The sequence below is a fragment of the Leiobunum rupestre genome, chromosome 5, assembly GCF_980474605.1.
Source record: "Leiobunum rupestre chromosome 5, qqLeiRupe1.1.hap1, whole genome shotgun sequence".
In the NCBI taxonomy this organism is placed as follows: Eukaryota; Metazoa; Arthropoda; class Arachnida; order Opiliones; family Sclerosomatidae; genus Leiobunum; species Leiobunum rupestre.
Window position 1 is genome coordinate 60069517 of NC_143388.1, and position 25747 is coordinate 60095263.

A 25747-nucleotide genomic window follows, 5' to 3' on the forward strand; every position below is an offset into this window, starting at 1 on the left:
ATGACTTGATTTAAATATATATTATATATAAACATTTGTTATAAAACCCCTCCTAAAAACAAGCATCGTGCTTAGTTAGGAGGGGTCACACGCGAATTAATTTTGTACTGTCATTATTGAACAAAATTGTGTGAGATTATTGAATAAAAAAATATAATTTATAAATATTTAATTAAATATAAGATTAATATAATTTATAAATATTTAATTAAATATAAGATTAATATAATTTATAAATATTTAATTACATATAAGATTAATATAATTTATAAATATTTAATTAAATATAAGATTAATATAATTTATAAATATTTAATTAAATATAAGATTAATATAATTTATAAATATTTAATTAAATATAAGATTAATATAATTTATAAATATTTAAAACACAGACACAAACACAACAGACTCAACAAACACAAACAAACACAACAGACTCAACAAACACAAACACAACAGACTCAACACCATCAGCCGTCATAACACGAACACAACAAACTCAACACCCACAACCGTCGTAACACAAACTCAACAATCACACCCTACATATAAACATTACAATAACGAAATATCCAATCAAACTGAATTAAAACTGTCGCGACGCAGAGATTTCGAGAAACTGCGTACGCAATGATTAAGCTTTGCACGGAAAATGCAAAAGCGTTCGCTGGACAGACAGACACACAGACACGGTGATTGTATAACCCCTCCTAGGGCACTTTGTCCCCTCGGAGAGGTAAAACATATGTACATTTTAAGTCGAAAATTGCCAAAAATCACTAAAATTGGCAAATGACCAAACTTGTGGTCCGCCGATCTCCAACACTCGTAACAAGCTACCGAGGGCATAATTTTTTCTTTCGATTGACATAGCACCGACCCTTCTAGAAAGGGATTTGTGTAGCCGATAAAAACTAATGTTGCTACATCGATATTATGAACATGGACAAATTATATATTCTCCAGGACATTTATCCTCTCCAAAACCGGCACTAACAACTTAACCGTCGACTACTAGCGCCACCTTTTGAAGAAAAAAATTGGAAACGCGGAATTACGTCACTTTGTGTACAGCTTACGTTACAGATTCTTAGTTGCCCTGGAGAATGGCATTTATCTATAGTATGATAATTTAAAATTTATGCCTTTTACAATTAAAATTCCATGTTTTTAATTTAAAAATTTATTTTAAAAGCCCCGTTTTCTTCATTTAGTTGATTGTTTGGTGTCTCTTTAATTGTATCTAACTCTTTGGGTTGGCTGTCCCCCTGGGCGTTGTTCAACCAGGAGCAAAACACGCGTTCCAATTCGATGCAAGGTGCCTCGTAGAAGAGCCTCAGAAACACAGCCAAGATATGACTCGTCACCAATGTGCCGAAGCAGTTGTACACCTGGAAACACCCAATTGTTATCACAACTTAAATGTAAACCTTAACACAACTGTTTGGAAATTAAAAAGCAGATGAACTTTCGCTACAAATTAAGCGACTATTTTCATTAGCCGCGGATTAAGTTATATTGTTTCTTTTGCGGGGTATATGCAAATCGCTTGGAGTAATTTATTTTTGCTATTTTTATTAATTTCGGTTAAATTAGGTTAGAGCTTCGGCTTAGGTTAAAGTTAGGTTAGGGTTAGGTGACGTTTAGGGTTAGGTTAAATTACTGTTAAGCTTAGGTTAAGCTTAGTTTAAATTAGTTTACAAAGGTCTTTTGGATTGCTAGAGGATTTATGACCAATGAGAAATGGGAACAGTAGCTAAGTTTATCAAAGGCTAATCCTTAGTTATCCTATATTCTTGGGCACATGGATGCATTCTTTTTAAAACTTTGCCAACAGTTTGAAGGTACGGGTACTTACTATGGCGCTGTGCGAGATGTCTTGGTTTCCGAGTCTGGATGCCTTGTAGACCAGATAGATCGGAAGGTGAACCAAGTACAAGGCGTATGTGATTTTGACTAAAGGCTGGAATCCGGGCCACGATAATAGGCTGTTCACGTATCCTAGAAAACTCAGTCGGTTCCGTCATTAGCTTTTAAAGCAAGTGGCGACTTCCAAGAAATCCCCTTGGATGCTTTTCCGTATTACATTGAAAAAACTCCCTTAAATATCGCCATCTATCGTAGACTACAATCTCCGTTGTTAAAATAATATAGGTGTTTGCTCATGCTAAACTAAATTTTTACACTAAGCCTCGGTCATACGACGCAGAACGTGTGAAATTTTAGATACTAATAGGGCGCTTTGGAAATCTTAACCAATCTGATCTAATACACTAGGTTGAACACACCCTCAAGGTACTACTCAAGAGCAGCCACTTGTTTTAATTGTTATTGAACCAGGTCTGACCTCCTTTGCCGACGAAGCAGGTGTAAACCACCCAAGCCAGACAGAGTCCCCAAACCATCCTCTGTGTCGACGAGAAAATCAAGGCTTCCACATTTGAGTATGGGACGTTGTTGTTCCATGGATAAGCCGCGTACACCACTGTAATACCGATACACACAGCCAATATCCATCCAATTATGGCTTTAGTCTAAAGCAATTAACACGAAGTGGTATTAGTAAGAAGGCATTCAAGTTAGCAGAATATGTTGGCACCACCCTATTCGCCTAGTGATTCCCAGAAAAAAAAGATGTCACGGACATTTAAGTACACACAATCCCCGCGATGTATTAAATATATTTTAAATATTAAATTTAAATTTGAAATTTTGTTCAATTATCTTGTACATTAACTTAATAAACCCAAGAGGAATTTTATAGAAAATTAATTTTTCGAGTTACCTGGTTTTGGAAATAAGGTAGCTAAACGCGAACACGTTCATTTAAATTTATTTTTAGACGAACCGAATTTTTTGAGTTACCCGGAAATACTTAAAATTACAATTTCTTAATGCAACCAAAAACATAGTTAAAAAATGATCAGTACTAACTAAAAATATAATTTTCAACCAGCCGGTTCTAATATAAAAAAGTATGTAGAATGGAAGTTGAATATCGTAAAAAATAACTAAAATGGATAAATTACCAACTTTTGGGCCCCCAATCTCCAAACTTTATAACGGGCTACCGAGAGCATGATATATCCTTTCGATTGGAATATCCCTGGCCTTTCTAAGCCTAATTCGTGGATAGTTATGTGGAATACGGCGGCGGCGGCATCGCCCTTAAAGTGTAGAAACCACTTTTCTCCATGCTGGTACTAATAGACCGTTCTCTAAAATCAGCTAAGAGTGCTTGCTACCTTTCCAGAACGAGGGGTGTGCAAGTTTGGACAGATTTTCGACGAGGATAGAATTATTTATCTGACAAACCTGTGGTCAGTTTCGAAAAGAAAATGGCTAGAAATACCTCCAAAAATATAATATGTCTGGCCCACACCAAGACGGAAAATAAGCTAATGTTTTGAAAACAAAAAATAAAGAGAGTTGCTAGTCCCACAATCTGGCTCAAATAGTCTTTGCGAAATGTTTGACCTGTTTTGCTCGGATTTTATATAACGGGCTATTAATATTAATATTATTAATATGAAACATAAACCACACTTCTTCCGATCCCTCACCTGACTAAAAAATGCTTAACTCACTCTGCGCATCTGCAAAACTATCGTAAAAAGCGGCTATTACGCTGTTACGCCTATTTTCCCCGATAGAGGGATAGGAAGAAGAGTTTTCACTCTTGCTAAAGAACTTCATTAATAATTATTTGTCCAAGACCTAGGCTCTCTCTCTTTAGAATTACTTCCGGAAATCGTGAAAACAGTGGCTATCGTTAGGGTCACTTATATCTGTTAGCCTACATTATTGGTATTTGACCTCATTTGCCTTGAAACTTATCCTTTTGAATATTCGTACCTTGGAAATTGAGGTGTTTTTATTCCTAGCCAGAAATGTTCCCAGAAATAAACCCACACTGTAAATTCCCAAATGGACGTATGGCAGGACGTATACGTTACTGTAGAATTCTACAATAAAACTGTGGGGGAAAAATAAGCAAAACTATTATAGGATTATAATTTTTACAATAATTTTCACGAATATATAGGAACTAAAATCAGAAGTACGTTAAATATCTCTTACGAAAGAAGTATCTATGGAAAAGTTGAAAAGGTGTGAAACCGCTTTATAACACCCGGAATCACGGTTCAGAATATAAAAGTACTAGGTGCAAATATTTATCTTCGCGAGACGATGTTAATAATAATAAAATAAGTAACATATTAACAATAAGTAGGTCATTAAGGAAAAATTAGCACCGAAGTGATTTTCAGAGTTAGTTCTCTGCTTCCCCTAGTGTCTTTATATGGACGATAACGTGCTACTCAGTTCGAGTGCGAGTACAAGTCGGAGCTTAGCGAGAATGTCGGTGTCGAAAAAAAGTTCCGTCAGGAACTTAGATTTAAAACAAAAGCAAGTGTCAATACTTCTAGGTATTATGTTACTTATGATAATAATATAAATAATTAGTCTTAGAAAGTCACATTAGTGATTAATCTACTCTTTTATTTTACCAAATGCCATAAATATTTTAATCCAATCATAAAGACCTAAAATGGAACTTGATAATAGTAATGTGGTCATGCAAATAATCACATTAACTGTTGATAGGTACTTCTCTATTAAGATTATCTGATTGAGAACTTAACGTACTTGCAGATCTGTCAATTAGAAGGTAGAAACTAACCTCATATCCATCGTGTTTATTAGTACGGTAGGCGGGTACTCCATGATGTAAGTCACGAGTCCACTCGAAATGACCGATACTAAAGTAGTTAGACCCAGAAACACCTTTCCACAGAAAGAATTCCTAAGCACGGTTTTTGTATCTTTGAGTTCGGGGTACACTTAGAATGAACCTTAATTACCTGAACAAAATTAAGAAATACACGATGCTGAGCAGAAAAAGTTGCATATCCACCGAAATGTACCAGAGATGTGTAAGACACTATATGAAGGGCGACGCAATAACAATCGGTTCTCGTTTCACGTAACTGAACAATGTGTGAAATTTACCTGTTTATGAAATGGTACGAAATTACTGACAAAGACGAGATTGGTCCACCATTTCTGTTGGCAAATTTCTGTCATGTCTTCCATTGATTCCTTGTAATCGGGTCCCGACGTTAAGAGTGGAAGTAGAAACACCACACCAGTCATTACCACCATTGTTGGTAGAAACCTCAATAGAAAGATTTCGTTATTGAGTTTGTGGAAGAAAATGCAAATTATAAATTGCGAAAGGTTCCATTCATATGAGCCAAACTTTCTTGTCCAACAGAATGTTCCACCAGTATCACTTTTTTGAAAAGGTCAGAGCTCTCTCGGTATTTTGCGCTACTCTTTCGTCAGCCTTAGGTCGGGAAAAAAACTATTTGCGCTATTTGGCGCCATCTACACTGGTAACTTAGACAACATAACATAAATTATATAGAGGAAATATGGTTCTAATATAATCAGTTCATCTTCTTAATTATTTGTAATAATATCGTAATATGTAAACAATAAGGTAAATACTATATCAGTGGCGTAAATAGCGCTCCCGCAGACCCCGCGGCGCGGGGGGCCCCCAAAAGTTTATGATTAAAATTGGTGCTATTTAAAAGGGCCCCCGAGTCGTTTTTCGCGGGGGGGGGCCCGGAGTTCCTAGTTACGCCACTGTACTATGTTATACTTTTAATATTCAATAGATGGCGCATCGTAGTGTACCATAATTTAAGCCTTAAAACCAATTTAGTTACACTAGCAGTCGTTAGATTGCGTGACGAGACCCCGATTTAGCCCTGCCCCGCACCAGGAGCAGACTATGGCTCTGACGAATAGCTTGCACTTCGTTATACGCCAGGAATAGGCAACTGCCCTGCCCTATCCATAAAAAGGTACTGGTGCTACCGAGCTAATTATTCAGACACTGAACGAAGTTTTCCTCGATTTCGCACGTTAACCGCGAATTACTAATACAAAATATTTCGACATTAATATTAATATTTGAACACATTTGAGCTCAGTCGATAAGATTATAATGCAAATTTCAAATTTATAACGACCTTTTCCAAAAGTTGTTCAACAAGATATCCATCTATTTGCGTGTTGTCCAACAAAGTTGGGCCTATTTGTTGGCCTTTGAAAATAGACCTTTACTTACCTCCAAATCCGACGTAAGACGTTTATAACGGGTTTGTAAGATCGTGTTTTGTCGAAGTACGTCACCATGTTGAACGAGAGTAAAACGCCCCTGTTATACGCTGCAATATTATAGAGATTGTCGTTGGACAAGGCTTAACAATCAAACTTACGTAATAAAGAGAAATGATTCGACAGATATGAAAGCCCCCGTTATGGCCGATAGGAAGAAGTCCTTTCTCATTGTTTTAATATTAATCGCTTCCCCTGTTAATTAAAGCAGTTTTGTAGTTAGTAGTTTGTTTGTTTTTGTCAGTATTGGCTGGTGTTGGCGTTCTTACTCAACATGATTTGGTTAAAGTTCATATATCCGTGTCCCAGGATAACCCACGTGGTAGATAAATATCTGATACCATTCATGCAGTCCAGAGAACGTTTCGCGACTGGTTTAGTTTTCATTAGTTTCCGAAAATTTTTCACTATTGAAAAAGATTGCAGAATTTGGTGTATGTAGCTTTCTGGAAATGGGGAAGATGATTTTCAAATTTTTTAGTTATAAGTATCTGCGGCCACGGTCACAAGACCAGCTCAATCGGTGCAATATTGAGTTTAAAACTAGTTATTAAAAACAATTTCAGTGTTAGTTGGTTCAAAGTAGTAGTCTTATCACAAAAGATGTCATGAATACCAGATTTCACGAATTGGTAAGAAACTTTAACAACTGATGATCATATTTTTTAGAACTCACTAGATAATGGATTTTAGCTGTCGTGCGACCGTGGACTACGTGTAATCGCCATAGCTTTACCATTATCTTCGTGACCTTTATCCGCCCCAAGACTGTGTTGGTGAAATTCCGAAATGACGGTTGCTACCAGGCAAATCATTACGCAACTTAAAAGTAGCGCTCTAAATTGACGAATTACAATGAAACAATTTCCAAGGGTATTTTGAAATAGTAAGTATCATTTTTCAAAATTCAATAAGGGCTCTTGTTAACTTGGTAAAGCCTCACGCCACATGCTCATTTACACGTTAAGTAAATCAATGAGGTCCCTGTGACGTGGCGCCATCTATTTATTTAATGGTATTTTTCCAAATTTTAAAACTACATAACCTTACGAAACTGAAGGATCAAATTTGATTCAGAATTTATACCCAGATTTCGGCAGATCGAGTTTTCGAATGAAAATTACGATATAAAATGTATTAAGTTTGATCCAACTACAATATATGAAATTGCACTTTATTCCAATTTGATCCAAACCGAATTTTATTCAAACATTGGAGCCCAATTTGAACTTTGGAGAGAGGAATTTTCGGAAGGGTTTTCTGTCAAATGACATAATTTAATGGGTCTCCGATTCAAAAAAAATATTTACAACTCTGTTGATCAATGGCATTACTGAGGGTCACACCTGGGGCACTCCGCACCCTCCCACCACACCCAATAGTACCGCTACCGCGATCCGGACAACTAAGTTTGATCAAATGATACCACATACTTTATGATACTTAACAGATAAATTTTTCGTACGAAATGATAATCTGTAAATTAGTCATGTGGAATGGTTCTGGCACTTCGCAGCTCTCCACTTCGGCGTTCATCCCAAGTTCACTTTCCACTGTAAAACAAAATAATCGATTTTCCCGCGTACCTTTAGGCTTATAAATCACATATATTTCTTACAAAACCCGAGCATTTGAGTCAAGTCGTCTCTGGTACACGTCGACGGTAAACAAACTCCGTATTTTATCGGATTTTCATACATGGCGAATAACATATCGGAAAATTCAGTCATTAACTAAAAATATACGCCAAAATAGTCAATATTAAGCATTGTAGCCTTTATCAAAGCCGTCTTATGGATATTACAAAAAGGACATAAGTATTTTTGGTTCTGGCTCGTAGTGTCGTAGGAATACGTCGTAGCTAAGCCTTTCTTTGAAATGGCCGCCATAATGGCCGCCATGACATTATAGCCGTGTTCACACTAGCCCCTTTGGAAAGATCAAATTGTAAAATTTTGTTATCGAATGCAAGGGCGTATTTAAGGGGGGGTTTTGGGGGTTCAAACCCCCCGAAATGCTGATGACCGGGGGGGGGGTGCCTAATAAAAATCAGTGAAACTTCCGTCAGCACTCCCCCCTTGAAATTTTCCCTCAAAACCCCCCCTGAAATCAAATCCTGGATACGTCCTTGATCGAATGTATTTATCGTATGGCTATTAATACAGTTGACACCGAAAGTGTTCAATTTTATCTTTCGAAACCTTTCCAAAGTGTCTAGTGTCCTAGGGTTTGACATTTGTAAAGATTGCGTACGTGATTTTGAGTTTCACAAGTTTGGATAGTGAGTTGCTTAGCAAAATTGCCTTTGAATGAATCAGCTTCCACTGAACTCATAGCAATGGCGGCGGAAAAGGTCAATCGAAAGCGTACGTCAAGCGGCAAAACCAAACTTTGTAAATGACCTCTAGTATCCAGTCTAATCCATTTTCGTTATTAATAGTAAAAAAACAAAAAGGAGAGAAGGCGCTAAATACCATTAGATCAAATTCGATTATATTCGACCGTAAATGAGTGTAGTTTTCTTGTCAATGGTCTTAAAGAGTGTATAAAGTCTGTCGTTCCATGGTGGTTTAAGAAATAATAATAATATTCAGCTAGGCTAATACCCAAGGCACCACCTTAGACCTAAGTCATCAAGCGGCTTTTAAAGTCATTAATACAGGTGGCCAGGCTACAAGGCGTAGGAGGGTGACGGCAAGCCCTGCATGCCACGCGAGTCAACAGCTCTATACCCTAACTACTACCGTTAACCTCAACGAGTTTTTATGGAAGGAGAAACCGAATATCTCGGGGAAAACCTCTTAAGCAAGTGGAGAGAGAAACGCGAGCGTTCTCCTGGCTTAGTCGAAGATGATGCGTTCAATGAAATTTCTGCAAAATAATGCAACAGCCTGTAATCCAATCGTAGCGTACCGGATGGAGGTTTGAGTGATTGTGAAATAAGGATCGGAATATAAATTAGTTTCATCATATATACCCATAATTTTCAAATCATGATATAATCCCTTAAAGCAACTGTCGGCTCCATCATTGCCACCTGCATTATGGTGGCTAGGATTCTATCCGATTCTCGAAAAACGACTATACTAGTGGCATCTATTAATGGCAAAGAAAGTTAAAATTAAAAATAGCTAAATGATAACGTCGTCAGAGAACCATTGTAGAGTATTATAATTATACCACTTATACTCTACTTAGTGAATTTTAACCTAATTAATTATATATCCCATATAAATTACATTGACAAATTTGGAAAAAAGCCAATCAACGCGAAGGGTACTTCTATGTCCCGCTTTTTGGGTCCAAATGTAGCTTTAGTATCTTGTTTTAATTAGACGCTAGCGACATCTGTTGAAAAAAGAGCTACTTCACGTCGAGCCAACACTTGCTTTAAATGTAAAAGCGTTTCATTTGTTTTATATTAGTGTTCTACATTACTTTTATGGCAATAAAAGTCGCTAGATGACTTGGGGGGGGGGAGGGTGCCATGGGTATTATCCTAGTTGATTATTATTATTATTAACTATCAATTATAAAAAGAAGAAAAGGTTACGGTTAGTTACCTCAGTTTCGAACGTAGCGTTGACGTGTTTGAAAACAGGGGTGAAGGCTATAATTGGTCTGGGCTTGGGGGGTAGCGGAGGTCGCATCGTGATTATGCAGTACTGTCCAGTTTCGGCCGGTCTTTGTCCTTTCACGGCGGAACTTCCTTGAGGAATGACCACTCTCAAACACTGATGGTAGGATCCCAACTCGTTGGCGGTACCCGACAATATGCCAGCTCCGGGTTTCCCCGTTGCGTCAAGCACTGTTGGAAAATGCATATACCTCTCCTCGTAAGAGTTTTCCTTTCATATTTTAATTTTCAGTACAGTGACACGAAAGTCAATGGTTCAGCGGTAAACAGTCCGCCTGCTCAAATTTTAATCGGGTTCGATTCCTGACCACGACCGTATTTTAAATTTAAAAAATTAGTTTTAATTTAATTTATAAATATTAAAAATATTATAGAATATGTTGACGTTACTAAAAGAGTAAAGGAAAACGGATTTTCGCCAAAGCTGTTTTTCTAAATATCGTTTCAGCGTAATAAGCTGTGTTTCTATGGTAGAACGCCCGCTTGTCATGCAGGTGGGCTCGGGTTTAAATTCAGCACGATGCTATAGCAAGTTGATAATAAGACGTATACCGTAATCATTCGGTGGAAACCCAGCCATTTGTATGTTGGGATGTTTTAGCGCTTGGTCCGTCCCAAAGGTCAAAAAATTGAAGTTGGAGAGAAGAAACCTGGTACATACAAAACACAAACCAACATCCACACACGTCACAACACAAACACGCAGTACACATCATCATTACAAAAACACGAATTCGAATACAGGCGTTTTAATGAAAATGAACCCTTTTCTAAAATTTATGATAGGGATATAAATTTATTTCCTTAGTACACATATCCCTATCCTAATAATGTTTTTTCCTTAGTACCTATCTCCCTATCCCGATAATGTTATTTCCTTAGTTCCATCTCCCTAGCCTGATAATGTTATTTCCATAGTTCCATCTCCCTAGCCTGATAGTGTTATTTTCTTAGTTCTATCTCCCTATCCTGATAATGTTATTTCCTTAGTTCCGTCTCCCTAGCCTTATAATGTTATTTCCTTAGTTCCATCTCCCTATCCTGATAATGTTATTTCTTTAGTTACATCTCCCTAGCCTGATAATGTTATTTCCTTAGTTCCATCTCCCTATCCTGATAATGTTATTTCCTTAGTTCCATCTCCCTATCCTGATAATGTTATTTCCTTAGTTCCATCTCCCTATCCTGATAATGTTATTTCCTTAGTTCCATCTCCCTATCCTGATAATGTTATTTTCTTAGTACTATCTCCCTATCCCGATAATGTTATTTCCTTAGTCCCATCTCCCTATCCCGATAATGTTATTTCCTTAGTTTCATCTCCCTATCCTGATAATGTTATTTTCTTAGTACTATCTCCCTATCCCGATAATGTTATTTCCTTAGTTCCATCTCCCTATCCTGATAATGTTATTTTCTTAGTACTGTCTCCCTATCCCGATAATGTTATTTCCTTAGTTACATCTCCCTATCCTGATAATGTTATTTTCTTAGTACTATCTCCCTATCCCGATAATGTTATTTCCTTAGTTACATCTCCCTATCCTGATAATGTTATTTTCTTAGTACTATCTCCCTATCCCGATAATGTTATTTCCTTAGTTCCATCTCCCTAGCCTGATAATGTTATTTCCTTAGTTCCATCTCCCTATCCTGATAATGTTATTTTCTTAGTTCTATCTCCCTATCCTGATAATGTTATTTCCTTAGTTACATCTCCCTATCCTGATAATGTTATTTTCTTAGTACTATCTCCCTATCCCGATAATGTTATTTCCTTAGTTCCATCTCCCTAGCCTGATAATGTTATTTCCTTAGTTCCATCTCCCTATCCTGATAATGTTATTTTCTTAGTTCTATCTCCCTATCCTGATAATGTTATTTCCTTAGTTCCGTCTCCCTAGCCTTATAATGTTATTTCCTTAGTTTCGTCTCCCTATCCTGATAATGTTATTTCCTTAGTTCCATCTCCCTATCCTGATAATGTTATTTCCTTAGTTCCATCTCCCTTTCCTGATAATGTTATTTCCTTAGTTCCATCTCCCTAGCCTGATAATGTTATTTCCTTAGTTCCATCTCCCTTTCCTGATAATGTTATTTCCTTAGTTCCATCTCCCTATCCTGATAATGTTATTTCCTTAGTTCCATCTCCCTATCCTGATAATGTTATTTCCTTAGTTCCTATCAGGATAGGGAGATGAATACTTCTCTGATCAGATTTTTATTATCTACTTATGGTAAAATTAATCTGTTAACTCCGCATACCATTTGCATTATGATTATATCCAATGGGTAAGTTTCCGTTATTTTGATGGGACCTTTTGCAAATTGAGGAAAAAATATTAAAATTAAAATTAAAATTTTCCCCAAAAGAAAAGACCTCGAGATCTGACTATTATGTTTCGTACAAAAAGGAATATTGAATTATTCAAACTCTCCAATTTTGTTTAACTACTTATAATTTTATTACCCTTTACCATTTATCATACCATAGACAATAGCATAGACTGGGCCCATTGTGAAATTCGTCTTAGGAAGTTATAACTAAATATTTCGTAAATAAGGGTACACGATGACCAAATATGTTTGAACAATAATAAAGCGCCCCTTTTGTATTGATGTGAATATAGTCTAAGCACATATATGGAAGATTTACCTCTTTCTTGTGTATTCGCTCCGATTGTGCCGTAGTTATACAAGGCTTAAGCGCATTTCAATTAAAACCACTATATGTACTCTTTTTATCCTATGAGGTGCCAGAAAAATAATAACTTATCAAAAGTTTGATTAACTGTCTAGTTGCCATTGCGGTGTGAGATGAAACAAGCTAGAACTTTTCGACTAAGTGTTTCTTCTCCATGGCTACCCTAGAAGTGGAACCTTATCAAGGAGACTACCCGACGTGGTTATCACCGATTTTGTTGAAACTCGGGGGTTAGGTAGACCTTATGGTAGTATGAAAATTGCCAAAGGGAAAAGTTGCAATGGGCTTTAGTTTTCCCATGGCAACCGAAAATGTCCATTTAAAAAAGCATGGGATTTTCTAAAGTTTCACAGGGAACTTACTTAAAAAAATAAAAAATATATATATTTTCAAAACTTACCCAAAAAGATAAATTTGACCTATGTTGGGTAAAATTTATCAAGGATTTTGGGTAAAATTGATCAATTTTGATAAAATTTTAACAAAATTTGGGTAACCGAGAAAATCCCATGCTTTTTTAAATGGTGAAGTCAAAAACATTTTCAGTTGCCATAGGAAAACAAAAGCCCACTGCAACTTTTCCCTTTTGGAAATTTTCATACTACCATAAGGTCTACTTATCCCCCGAGTTTCAACAAAATCGGTGACAACCACCTCGGGTAAGACCTATTCAAACGAGTCCACATTTTTGGAAAATGTGGTTGGTCAGCACACAAAACTAAATGGTAATATTAATGTAAAATACCTATATTTATATAAATTGTCGTATTTTTAGTAGAAAAGGTATTGTTTGAGTAATTTTCGCCGGTTAGGAAACGAAGTTTCGACCACTTTTCGTGAAACAGTTGAATGAAAATGCAATGTGTTTTGCTAATCAAAGTCCGAAAGTCGAAAACTGTGCTCAAAAATAATCGAAAATATGTTGGTTCGTATGAATAGTCCTGGGCTGCAATACCATCTACATGTAGACTCGTTTCAGTCATGATTAGTTTAGCCCAATTATCAACATTTTATATCTAATTAGATACTGTATTTTAAAGTGGTTTTAAACTTCGCATAAATAAACCAAACCCTATACTTCAGGTACTCATTTATTTATTTTTATTAGCGGAATGACTACCAGGCTTTTCAAAATAAATTCCATCAGAATCGAAGCGAATGTTTATAATAGCAAATTTTGTGTTCCAATTTAAGAATTGTCAATATTTCGCCGAAATTTAACTGTTTAAAATTTCAATAGGGCTTGGTTTCAGTCAAAAATTATCGCTACCTGTTATTTGCACACCAAATTCAAACTCGGTGAATGTGTGAACTTCACAATCAGATTGATAATCGTTTTAGGAGTCAACGAATAGTTTGAATTTCGGAAATAGGGCTTAAAAAATTCCAAATTATGATTAGTGGGATCTGCTATCACGAGGTACGGAAGGGGAGGAAGCTACCTAATATTCAGTCAAAAATGTTCAAATTATTCTGTTTCCCTTTAAGCAATGGGATTAAAAAGAGTTTAGAGTTTTCTTACGTTGCGCAGCCCACAGTTTTAATTGTTTGAGCGCCGCTAGTGTCTTGAGCAGTGAAGCCATGCAATTTACGCTCAATTCCACATCAGAGGTTTGCTGTAAGAGTATTGGCAACATCTTCTTAATTAGCGATTCAACGCTGGCTTTCATATTGCTTTCCATTTTCAATAGTTTCCGGTAAGCCACTTCCTCGGACACTTCTGTTTTAGGATTGGGAATAACGCTGAATCTTTCGCCATTGATGGAGACCAAGCACACGGTGATCCCCAAACAAAAGACGGTGAACAGTCTTATTCTTTTCATAGTATAAAATTATTCCACCTTATACGAAGGCCTTTCCAGTAATGGACAGAAATTTTCTATATTTTTAGAACTTTCAACACTAAAGAGAGTTACTTAATTTGATGATAAAAAGGTAACCTTGTGACGTTTCAGTTCGCTATTTCCCGATTGGTAGTTTCCTTTGTATCTCGCCACAAAATTTCTATTGTTGGCTATTAAATCTCTTTGCTGTTAGATATTATCGTAGGAGGATATTTTTCGAAATAAATTTAAAGTTAACTAGCTTCGAGTAAATGAATAATGAGTGTTTATTTAGAAGGAAAAAATTTGCGGTTTATTTCGTAATGAGCAAAATAAAAATGTCTAAGTTTCCTCAAGTATAATGACGCGCGCTCTTTGTGACAAGCAAAACCGTTCGATTTGAAAATTAAATCAATCAATTGGAATCAATTACTTTTTCTGCAAGATATTCGAGAGTATTAAAATATTGATATGTTTAGTGTTACGCAACTATGCCTGTAAAATCGCGCTTTTCAAGAAAGCTAAATGTTTGAAAGTATGTGCTTATAATAAAGTCATTAAGTATAATAATAAAATACAATATTTAAACAATAAATTTTAATTTAATTTCAAAGCATTTACAAAGTACAAAAAATGGGATAGTTATTAAATTTTATTATTAGCAAATTTAATTTACTCTTAACTTAATTATAATTGAACCATTTTACCTTTCTAACGGCTGTGAATAAATTAAACAAAATACGTATTTATGGTTATCAAAAATCAATTTCAAAAATTACATAGCGTAAAGGTTTACACGGCTTCAAGCTTATCGGTTGTAATTTTAGAGCACGCTCACTTATTTTTTTAAATTTGGGAAAATCAAAGACAGATACTAAATTCCACTTTGCATTAAAATTTTGTGATGATTTCGTCATCACTTTTGTTAGTTATTATTTGGTTAGTTTCGTTTTGTTCCGCTTCGTTTTCGATTGCCTTCGCGACTCCCGTCTCGATGTCGTTTGTTTTTTGGAGCCGCGTTTCGATTTCGGTCAGTTTGTCGTTAATGGCGTTAGTGCCATTTTCGTTGACGCCCTTTTTGCGTTGGTCTTCGTTGAAGGTTTCGTTATCGTAACCGTGGATTTTGTCGATACTTATAGCCGTGTCTGCCACTTTATTAGTATGTTGGGTGCGCTTTGCCAACCAGGTGAAGAACAAAGCGTCCAGCTTAACTAACGGATATTCATACAACACCCTGATGAATCCCGCTAGGATATAAGATATGCAAAGACATCCGAAGAAGTTGAAGATCTGAAACAAAATGCGTCGTATTAAACTAAGAATCTTGTCCTTTTCCTCGTTGGGTAGTGGCCTAGAACTGGCACATAATCACTCATACGGAAACCGAAAATATTTAAATTCTTATATTCCTCGCTCGAGTTGAAGTAGCTCTATTTCAATAGATGTCGCTAGCGTCGAAATCAAAAAGGCAGTACTTATAGGTACCCCTCGAATTGGATCGTTTGTAAATTGGTCAATAATATAAATTACAGCAATTATAAACAATATTTTTACATGGGATATATAATTTAGATTTTAGATTTAAGCCCACTAAATAGAGTGTAAGTTGTCTAACTATAATACTCTACAATGACTCTCTGACGACGTTACTATTTGGCTATTTTTATTTTAGATTCCTTTGCCATAAATAGATGGCACCACGCTCTCCAGTAAAGTCGCGTTTTTCGAAAAATCGGATAGATTCGTGGCCGTCTCTAATAACATAATATAGGTGGCCATGATAGAGCCGCAACTTGCTTTAATTTAAGACATATCCGGCGAACAAGCTTAGACTTTATGGTATACTTACGCTTAATTATGTTACCGTATAGTATTGCGAAGAGCGAGGAACTTACGATGGTATTGTGCGTGTAGTCCTGCGGTCCTTGCAGCACCGCGGTGTAAACCATGTAGAAAGGAAAATGAACTAGATAGACGAGGTAAGACAGACGAACCAACGGTTGAAATCCAGGCCACGATAATATGTCGTTGATGATACCTGTTTGAAAGCTATAACTGTAAAATTTTTGACCTCTCGCGAGAGATGATGTCGAGTTATACCCGCTTTTCCGCAGAAACAGGCCAGAGTCAGCCAAGCAACACTGAGGGCCCAAGCGTGCCTGTACATTGACGAGTACAAGATAGCCTCCATTTGAGTGTACGGCTCTCCTATGTTCCACTTGTGGGTACCGTACGTGACGGACAGACCAACGGCGAAGGCGGTGATCCAACCCACAACGGCGACTAACTATTGTTTAAAATAATACATCGCGTTTCGTATTTAATACACAAGATTCAATAATATCTGACACACGCGCAGAAAGAAGAAAAAGCAGACGTCATACATAAGAGTTACCTTGGTGACCTATGACGTCAGCTTAGGCTTACCTTTGTTATGGCAAGTACCATCCTGATAGTTATTTTTAAAGCCGATAGATGGGAGAGTGGATATTGAAACTCGCTTATTGCCCTACCATGGATGTATTCATTTCTACCATTAATATCCACCTATATCCTTACCATTTCTACCATATGGGGTTAGGATGGGCGATGCCTTTTATTGATAGGAATTGGCGACTCTAGTGAAGTGCCTGTATAGAACGATAGATGTCGTTTCCGACAGCTAATCCAACCTAATTTATTAGTTCCGATTGATTGAGATTTTCAAAGCTTACGAACTAGGACTAAATAGCTGCCTTAAAGTCGAGGGGCTAACCACTCTTAGAAAGTCTGTACACCGGATTACGCTAAGATTACCACTGCCAAAGGCAGGGACTTCAAAGATTACGCGTAATCCCATTAGTACAGTCAAAGGTACGGCTCTGTACATCGATTACGCGGAGTGATCAGCCCCTCGCTTAAAGTTGCCACTAGTCTCTCGAATTTAACACGTTCACCGTCTGATGACCGAGGCTTTCAATCGAATATTATAATGAACATCTTTCCATTGAACCAAAATAGGTGCAAATATGAAAGGTACACACCTGCATTATGTTTATCAATAAGAGGGTCCTAGGCTAAGCATTTTTGAAAGAGTTACAGGAATTGTTTTCGCCGGCTAAGCTGAAAAATCGCCGGAGCTTTTCGTCGTCTGATCAAATTAAATATTTCACGCTGGGATTTCACAGGGATTTGGGTGAAGTACGAAAGGGGGCGATACTTTACAGGGATTTGGGTGAAGTACGAAAGGGGAGCGATACTTTACAGGGATTTGGGTGAAGTACGAAAGGGGGCGATACTTTACAGGGATTTGGGTGAAGTACGAAAGAGGAGCGATACTTTACAGGGATTTGGGTGAAGTACGAAAGGGGGCGAAACTTTACAGGGATTTGGGTGAAGTACGAAAGGGGAGCGATACTTTACAGGGATTTGGGTGAAGTGCGAAAGGGGGTGATACTTTACAGGGATTTGGGTGAAGTATGAAAGGGGAGCGATACTTTACAGGGATTTGGGTGAAGTACGAAAGGGGGCGATACTTTACAGGGATTTGGGTGAAGTACGAAAGGGGAGCGATACTTTACAGATATTTTGGTGAAGTACGAAAGGGGGCGATACTTTACAGGGATTTGGGTGAAGTACGAAAGGGGGCGATACTTTACAGGGATTTGGGTGAAGTACGAAGAAGCATCGAAGTTTCCGTCACTTGCTTTAAGTTAATTCGGAGACCGAGGTGGTGCCAGTGTTAGGCAACGTAGCCTACTTTTAATTTTACTTAGGGACTGACAAATACATTTTGAGGGGCATCCTGAAGTTAATTGGTGGGGGCCCAAGCGAAGCTATTTTACCTTTCGTAAAATTTAAAAGCTTAAAATGGGCCCTACTTTTAGCAAAACATATTAGCCTCTTAAACCTTAGAGATACGCTTTTGATTCAAACCATTTCCGGGTTTTCTCACTGGCAAAGAAAAGTATTCGAAATTCGAATAAAATTAAAAACTATGTGTTTTCTTTTCGCTTGTTCCAGGATTTCAGGGTAGGGTAAGAAGAGTAACGCTATGACGTCATTTTTCTCCGATTCTGTGGTGGCAAATAGTTCGAGTCGGAGTAAAACGTTTTTCCAAAATGGCTGCGTGTGGTCTACTTAGCCGAAAAATTCTGGCTAGCAGACGACAAAATCCGATTAACTCTCTTAACACCTCCTTTTCAGAAGGACTAAAAAGAGTAGCCCTAATACTCCGGAACAAGCGAATAGTTTATGGGCCAGAGTAATTATCATCACCGTAACAGGCGAATAAAACGATTTAGGGTAAAAAAAATACACTTGTAGCCCGAGAACAGGCGAAAAGAAACCACCTACTACAACAAAATCAATTGATAATCATAAATAAAGGTATTTGCCGTTATTATTTTTAAATATTTTCTTACAATCGAAAAACGGGTCTTAAATTTTACGAAATAAATTTCCTGTTAAGCATGGGCCAAGTTTGGAAAGTTGCGCTTCAAGGCTAACAAAGGGGTCTTTCAATGAAAACATTCATGGCCGTTCTTAAAAAAGGCCTTTTTCAACGTACTTTGCTCATTTTGAATTGCTGGTTTCTTGCCAGGAACGTTCCCAGGCCCAAACCCGTTGCGTAGACGGAGAAATAAATGTAGGGCTTCATGTAAGCGATGTCGAGATACTCCGAAAAAAAACTGCGTTTGTAAATGAGATACAATATTAGACGAGTCATGCCAACAGTTTTGGTAATTAGTGAAAACAAGGATGTAATTATTTATATTTAGGGGAAATGACTATATTGAGACGATCCCTGAGCATCATAGTTTTGATATTACACCTAGGTGCGCACCTAGGGCCCCCGATTTCTTGGGGGCACCATTTAGACCACTGTCAGGGGGGGGGGTGCAAAACTCCACTTTATAAAAAAAAACGAGCTTGAAAATCACAATTTTTATAACTGAGCCTCTGCACGGCACAAGAGGGGTTATGGAAAACCGTCACCTGCACGTTCATCAACGGCGTTGGACCTACCCTACTACAATAAACTATGTCAATTTACAATAATAAAGGTATTTTATATTAATATTATAATTTAATTTTGCTCAATAACAATTTTATGTATATGTACAAGAATGATTAGATTTTAATATTTGTAGCTGAGCAATAACCGGCCGATTTTTAAATCTTGGCCAACAAACGAGTTTGTTAGGAACAACGTTAGGATTTATCACACGAAGCCACTCGGTGGCTTGCGTCCCGTGTTGGCCAACAATGATTTTTTTAAAGTTGACTCATTTGAATAGGCATGAGGGAGATTGGGAGAAACGCTAGAAATCATCTCGTCATATTCATTTTTCCTAAGTAGAACTAATAACATTCTTGGAGTAACTTACTCGGCGTCCACGATGCGGTAGCTTATTTTAGGAGGGTAATTGTAGATGCTGGTGACGTAGCCTATGCCACAGTTCCCCGCAATCGCCACCAAGAGCAAATAGACGTAAGCGCCAATCTGGGTTCTGGTTGAAATATTTATAATTATCTGTGGTTTCGTTTCACGCGTATCAAGAACAGATCGTGAAGCTGAGAACCAACAAACGTAGCTTTGGGTCTGGTCGCGTGATCCAATACTTTATAACAATAATTTAAGAGGCCCTCTGCCACGTTCATTTACAATTTAAAATACTTGATGTCCAAATATATTGATAATAAATAAAATAATTTGAAATGTAAACATTTTATAATATCATTTCACATCATAGATATTAATTTTATCAATTATATATTAAAATAGACGAATAAAAAACATTCAAATATTGTAACCGTCGAAAAGTGTGTCTAGAGGAAATCTTAGAGGGAAGGGACACCGTGATTGGTTTGCTTTATACCGTAGTACACGCATGCGCATTTACGAATTTTATGTTTTTATTTTATTACACATGGCTACCGATCGGATCTTAGTCATTTGATATCTTATATTTATTTGTAAACTTCAATGGATTATCGATAATTATTTTAAAGAAACTGAAATAGATGGAAAACCATCATGGATCAAAATAAATCAGTTAAAAGGTAATAATATCTTTATTTTGGTTAACGTTGGAGGTCTAATTTTAAATTAATCCAAAATTAACGCAAAATTATGGTTTAAAAGAGGGCTAAGCCTTTGGATTTGTTATATTGACGAACTTTCAAAAATCAAATTTTAACGGAACAAATCTTGAAAATAAATATTTTATTGACTATAGATGGCACTGGCGTCGGGTCTACGTCACATGCCCCCCCCCCCCACCCATTTTCAAACAAAACAAAGAGGATTGGCTAGCTTGTTTATTTTGTTTTAACCGTCTTTTTTTATTTATATATATTAAATGTAAAAAATAAATATTATTAATAACGTTAATATTATTGTTTAATTTTAAATATTATAATAATATAAAATAATTTATTATTTTGAAATGACGTATCATAACATCAAGCTATAAATACAATAGTCGAATTTCTCAATGAAACTTCATCCAAATTACCTGTTTGTTTGTTCTCAGTTGCTTTTACCCGTTCTTGGTTAAAGCATTGTCCGACTTACTTGAAGAGAATGATGAAATAAATTATAGCCACTACTAAACATTGCACATCCACGGACAAATACCAAGAGTGTGGAACGCACTAGGAAGAAATTAAATTTAAGAGTGTTTGTTCGTCGACATTTCATTGCCACCAAACCAAGCCCGAACACATTGTTGGGCAAATTTAGCAACGATCCATTTGGCACTGGAAAGCACTTACTGCATCTTTCATAGGGAAGAAATTCAAGATGAAGATCAGAGTACGCCACCAGTTGTCCTCGCAATATTGAACGGCTTCGTTAGTCGTGTTCTTGAAGGTGGGCCCCGACCCCATCAACGGTGTTAGAAATATCAAAGCCACCGTCAGAGCTAAGCTCGGAAGCAGCCTGGAACGTTTTCGAATCACATTCGAGGTTTGTTAAAATCGCTTAAATGATAGCGCTTCGAACCGACACATCCGATACCTGCTAATTAATCTAACTGATTTCTAGTTATCCATTTAATCCGAGGGGCTGAGCACTAAACGCAATCAATGTGCACCGTGAATATATTATCTCGGCCTACTCCGCGAAATTTTCGCGTAACCTTTACCTACTCCGTGTACTACATCTACATATAGCTAGAACTGCTAGCTTAGTATTTAATTTCTCCCCGTATTATTCGCTAAATCGCTACATATTACACGTAAAGTAACAAAATAAGGTTTTGTGCTCTATCAGTTATTTGCTGTTATCCCTATCAATTGGTCACTATTTTCATTTTTACCTCTCCGAGGGGACTTTGTACCCTAGGAGGGGTTATACAACCACCGTGTCTGTCTGTGGGTCTGTCTGTCAGGCCTGCGAACGCGTTCGCATTTTCGGGGCAAAGTGTAATCACTGCGTACGCAGTTTCTTAGAATCAGGGAAAAGGTTTTTCCAAAAGCGCCCTCTTTTTGTCATTGGGTGTAGTATAATTTTTTAATCGGCCGGGATTCGAACCCGAGCCCCATTGAACGACAGGTGAGCATTCTACCGCAGAGGTATATTTTGGCTTGCCAAACTGTATTTTTATGTTTCATTAAATACATTAATTTGTTCACTACGCAACAGTGGTTATTATTTTTAAATTTAATATCTACGTACCATAATATCTCGTACTCTTCGCGTAATATCTACATACTTACAGTAATCTTCGCGTTATCTCTACATATTTCCCGTACTTTTAACGTAATCTCTACATATTTCAAGTACTCTAAGCGTAATATCTATATATTTCCCGTACTCTTAGCGTAATCTTTACATACTTCCCGTACTCTTAGCGTAATATCCACATACTTCCTGTAGTCTTAGCGTAATATCCACATACGTCCTGTAGTCTTCACGTAATCTACATACTTCCTGTAGTCTTCGCGTAATCTACATACTTCCTGTAGTCTTCGCGTAATCTACATACTTCCCGTATTCTTCGCGTAATTTACATACTTCCCGTACTCTTTGCGTAATCTACAAACTTCCCGTACTCTTTGCGTAATCTACATACTTCCCGTACTCTTTGCGTAATCTACATACTTCCCGTACTCTTTGCGTAATCTACATACTTCCCGTACTCTTCACGTAATCTCTACATACTTACCGTAGTCTTCGCGTAATGTCTACATACTTCTCGTAGTCTCGCGTAATATTTACATACTCCCCCTAGTCTTCTGTTATAACTGGATGTGTCAGCTAGAAGCTCTACTTAGCTTCTATTATTTACCTATATATTCGACGAATGGCGACTATCAAAGGGTTGAACTTATGTCCCGAATCAACAGTTTTTACGATGTTATAGGCCAACAAAATACCTCTACAAAATTTAAATAATTTTTTGCACTATTGTTAGTGACATGGATATTCTCGATTTACAATACTTACGTGAGAAAAATGAACGAAGATACTGCTATGAACGCATTGGTAATAACTTGCATAAAAAAGTCACCCGTGAATCCTTCGATGTTTACGATCTCCCCTGTCATCAAAAAATACTCGAGATTAACTTCATGTCGCTCAAATAACAGCGTGCGCGTGAATACCCTAGAAGGTTTTTCTGATAAAATGATGAGGGATAACTAGAACGCTAGTAGGGAAAACTAGTAGGGATAACTGGAACGCTAGTAGGAAAAATAGTAGGGAGAACTAGAACGCTAGTAGAGAGAAATAGAACGCTAGTAGGGAAAACTAGTAGGAAGAACTAGAACGCTAGTAGGGAAAACTAGTAGGGATAACTGGAACGCTAGTAGGAAAAATAGTAGGGAGAACTAGAACGCTAGTAGAGAGAAATAGAACGCTAGTAGGGAAAACTAGTAGGAAGAACTAGAACGCTAGTAGGGAAAACTAGTAGGGATAACTGGAACGCTAGTAGGAAAAATAGTAGGGAGAACTAGAACGCTAGTAGGGAGAAATAGAACGCTAGTAGGGAAAACTAGTAGGAAGAACTAGAACGCTAGTAGGGAAAACTAGTAGGGAGAAGTACAACGCCAATATGGAAAACTAGTAGGGATAACTAGAACGCTAGTAGGGAGAACTAGAACGCTAGTAGGGAGAACTAGAACGCTAGTAGGGAAAACCAGTAGTAAGAACTAGAACGCCAGTAGGGAAAACCAGTAGTAAGAACTAGAACGCCAGTAAGGAAAACTAGTGGGGAGAACTAGAATGCTAGTAGGGAGAACTAGAACGCCAGTAGGGAAAACTAGTATGATGAACTAGAACGCTAGTAGGGAAAACTAGTAGGGATAACTAGAACGCTAGTAGGGAAAACTAATAGGGATAACTACAACGCTAATAGGGAAAACTAGTAGGGATAACTAGAACGCTTGTAGGGAAAACTAGTAGGGAGAACTAGAACGCTAGTAGGAAAAACTAGTAGGGATAACTAGAACGCTAGTAGGGAAAACTAGTAGGGAGAACTAGAAAAATAGTATGGATAAGTATAAAACTAGTATGGATCAGTAGAAGAAGAACGTTAATGTGAAGTATTGGCGTCTGAGACGAGATGGGGTTGGAAATCTCACAGCTTCACGCATTTCTAGCTGGAGAATTCTTTAACTTTAAATTACTTACGGGTCAGTGAAATGTCAGTGGGATAGTACGCGTGTCCTAGAACTATCCAGGTGGTTGTGATGAACCTGACTCCGTTGAGGGCGTCCAAGGATCTGTCTTTCGGCTCTCGCGTTTGCATCATTTGCAAGAAATTTTGACGCATGGAAAACACGGTGGCTGCCGTTGACCAAAAATCTATAATAAGAATAAAAACCTGAAACTCTGTCGTGAGAAGACGCTTTATTTTGTGTACTTTTAGTTGGTTTCTTAGAGGAATTGCTGTTTCTTAGAATCATGGTTTCGTCATAAACGGTAGACACGAGATTGACTAGCACTACGAAAACCATCAAAGATCTATAAAATCAGAAATATTGGAACAAGATGGCACATAAGTACATTCATAGGTAATATAATATATGTAGGTATGACACGTTTCATTCTACCAATTGTAATTTTCACTTATAGACGGTAAGAAAACAGCCATGGCCGTAATAGGTGTTAAATAAAACAATGAAAAAATTAGAGTATAAAATGTTTAACTCCGCGTCATGAGCTTAAGCTTTTTAGTTTATTGGCACGCGCGTTTCGCGCGTGAACTTCAAATTTCAAAATCTTTATCGACTTTAGAGCGTGCTCTCTATCTTCAATAACCGGAATCCATACATCTACTTGGAATGCTTATCCTGCCGTATCGAGTATGGTACGATAACTCTGACGGCTTTGGCCCCGCCTACGAGAGAAAAAATCCCTTTTGCGCGCGCTCCCCTGTCATGTAGTTGTTCGTTAAGGTAACATAGTAACGTCACAAAAACCGTCAGTCACATTGAGACGAAATCTTCCGCGATAAGCATTCCAAGTAGAGGTATGGATTCCGGTCAATAACTATAGCTAGTGACGTAGAATAACATTTACACGTGACCTCCCGTATTTTACAGAAACACCTATTTCGGGCTCCGGAATTGTTTTTTTTTTGGGGGTCTCCGAGTAACAAATATCAATGATAGACGTAAATGAAGAGTCCTCATGGAACATGACTGGTGGCACCATCTAACTGAACACCGACCGTTACAAAACTGAATATTTACGGTACGAAAGTACGAAAAATCATTTGGAAATTTTCGCCAGGTTTGGAATTGATTAATTAGGAACTACTAAGTTCATCAAAAAGTGTAAAATGTGCATTTATTAATGGCATCGGTACTGTTTACTGTTATATATTCGTAGGGGATCTATAGGTACCCAAAACCATCATCGAAAAGAATGTAAATTAAGTATTTTTTGGCCATTTTCGCTAAGTCACTTACGCATACTGCGTTATTAAGCATGGTTTCCACTAGGGCACGTCATAATGTATTTTCTCTTAGCGCGTAAAAACGATTTTACGTCGTATATTTGAAAGGGCGCAAAATCCCCCTAATTAGTTGAAGTTGACAGGAAGTTTTGAGCGAACAGAGGGGAAACAGGTGAGTATTATTAAAAAAGAAAGTACATTGATCGGTTATCGAGCTAAATAGTTAGTTAGTTAGTTAGTTAGGCGAGTGCTTAAATGTTCCCCCAAATGCGTTTAAAATTACGGGATTGCATTTGTATGGTACGGACGATCCAGGTAAATGTCATCAGAAAAGAACGCAATGTTAAGTTAAAAGGAACCACCTATGGACTGCAGTCCATAGAAGGTTCCTTTTAACTTAACATATACTAATCTCCACCACTCTCCCCCTTTTCGGCTTTCCGTTGCTATGCAACTTGTTTTGAAAGTTTTAAAATTTAGGCTTAGTTTCTCTATTCGG

The 25747-nt window shown here is 37.3% G+C and overlaps 3 protein-coding genes across 3 annotated transcripts; all 3 read right to left on the bottom strand.

The window, feature by feature from the left end:
• Positions 1 to 1178: 1178 nt before the first annotated feature.
• LOC149945479 (O-acyltransferase like protein-like) lies at positions 1179 to 3900 on the bottom strand. Its single transcript, XM_090176573.1, has 4 exons — positions 3859 to 3900; positions 2351 to 2537; positions 1862 to 2004; positions 1179 to 1394 (listed from the first exon to the last, which is right to left on the bottom strand). Exons 2-4 carry the CDS (start codon positions 2406 to 2408, stop codon positions 1179 to 1181), a joined length of 417 nt encoding a protein of 138 aa, XP_090032699.1. The 5' UTR covers positions 2409 to 2537; positions 3859 to 3900.
• Positions 3901 to 4864: 964 nt separating this feature from the next.
• Positions 4865 to 14359, bottom strand: LOC149945480 (nose resistant to fluoxetine protein 6-like). The gene is made up of 10 exons (XM_090176575.1): positions 14059 to 14359; positions 9759 to 10003; positions 7814 to 7928; positions 7661 to 7748; positions 6932 to 7032; positions 6465 to 6641; positions 6297 to 6390; positions 6146 to 6235; positions 5017 to 5182; positions 4865 to 4948 (listed from the first exon to the last, which is right to left on the bottom strand). Exons 1-10 carry the CDS (start codon positions 14357 to 14359, stop codon positions 4865 to 4867), a joined length of 1461 nt encoding a protein of 486 aa, XP_090032701.1.
• A 762-nt stretch (positions 14360 to 15121) lies between these two features.
• LOC149945481 (nose resistant to fluoxetine protein 6-like) lies at positions 15122 to 24303 on the bottom strand. The gene is made up of 11 exons (XM_090175597.1): positions 24211 to 24303; positions 23979 to 24152; positions 22794 to 22887; positions 22636 to 22725; positions 21119 to 21284; positions 20919 to 20998; positions 19729 to 19851; positions 18909 to 19029; positions 16460 to 16646; positions 16255 to 16397; positions 15122 to 15649 (listed from the first exon to the last, which is right to left on the bottom strand). The coding sequence occupies exons 1-11, from the start codon at positions 24251 to 24253 to the stop codon at positions 15251 to 15253; spliced, it is 1620 nt and encodes a 539-aa protein (XP_090031723.1). The 5' UTR covers positions 24254 to 24303; the 3' UTR covers positions 15122 to 15250.
• Between the last annotated feature and the right edge of the window lie 1444 nt (positions 24304 to 25747).

What these genes read in the sequence shown, in the direction of transcription:
- LOC149945479 (XM_090176573.1), bottom strand. Translation starts at nt 2,408, where the DNA reads ATGGTTTGGGGACTCTGTCTGGCTTGGGTGGTTTACACCTGCTTCGTC. An exon ending in CTGCTTCGTCGGCAAAGGAG is followed by an intron (nt 2,005 to 2,350) that starts GTCAGACCTGGT and finishes TGAGTTTTCTAG; the next exon opens with GATACGTGAACAGCCTATTA. An exon ending in ACATCTCGCACAGCGCCATA is followed by an intron (nt 1,395 to 1,861) that starts GTAAGTACCCGT and finishes GGGTGTTTCCAG; the next exon opens with GTGTACAACTGCTTCGGCAC.
- LOC149945480 (XM_090176575.1), bottom strand. Translation starts at nt 14,359, where the DNA reads ATGAAAAGAATAAGACTGTTCACCGTCTTTTGTTTGGGGATCACCGTG. An exon ending in AAAACTGTGGGCTGCGCAAC is followed by an intron (nt 10,004 to 14,058) that starts GTAAGAAAACTC and finishes ATTTTCCAACAG; the next exon opens with TGCTTGACGCAACGGGGAAA. An exon ending in GAATCATTTCTCTTTATTAC is followed by an intron (nt 6,236 to 6,296) that starts GTAAGTTTGATT and finishes AGCGTATAACAG; the next exon opens with GGGCGTTTTACTCTCGTTCA.
- LOC149945481 (XM_090175597.1), bottom strand. Translation starts at nt 24,253, where the DNA reads ATGATTCTAAGAAACAGCAATTCCTCTAAGAAACCAACTAAAA. An exon ending in TCTTCCCTATGAAAGATGCA is followed by an intron (nt 20,999 to 21,118) that starts GTAAGTGCTTTC and finishes ATTTCTTCCTAG; the next exon opens with TGCGTTCCACACTCTTGGTA. An exon ending in CTGTTTCTGCGGAAAAGCGG is followed by an intron (nt 16,398 to 16,459) that starts GTATAACTCGAC and finishes GCTTTCAAACAG; the next exon opens with GTATCATCAACGACATATTA.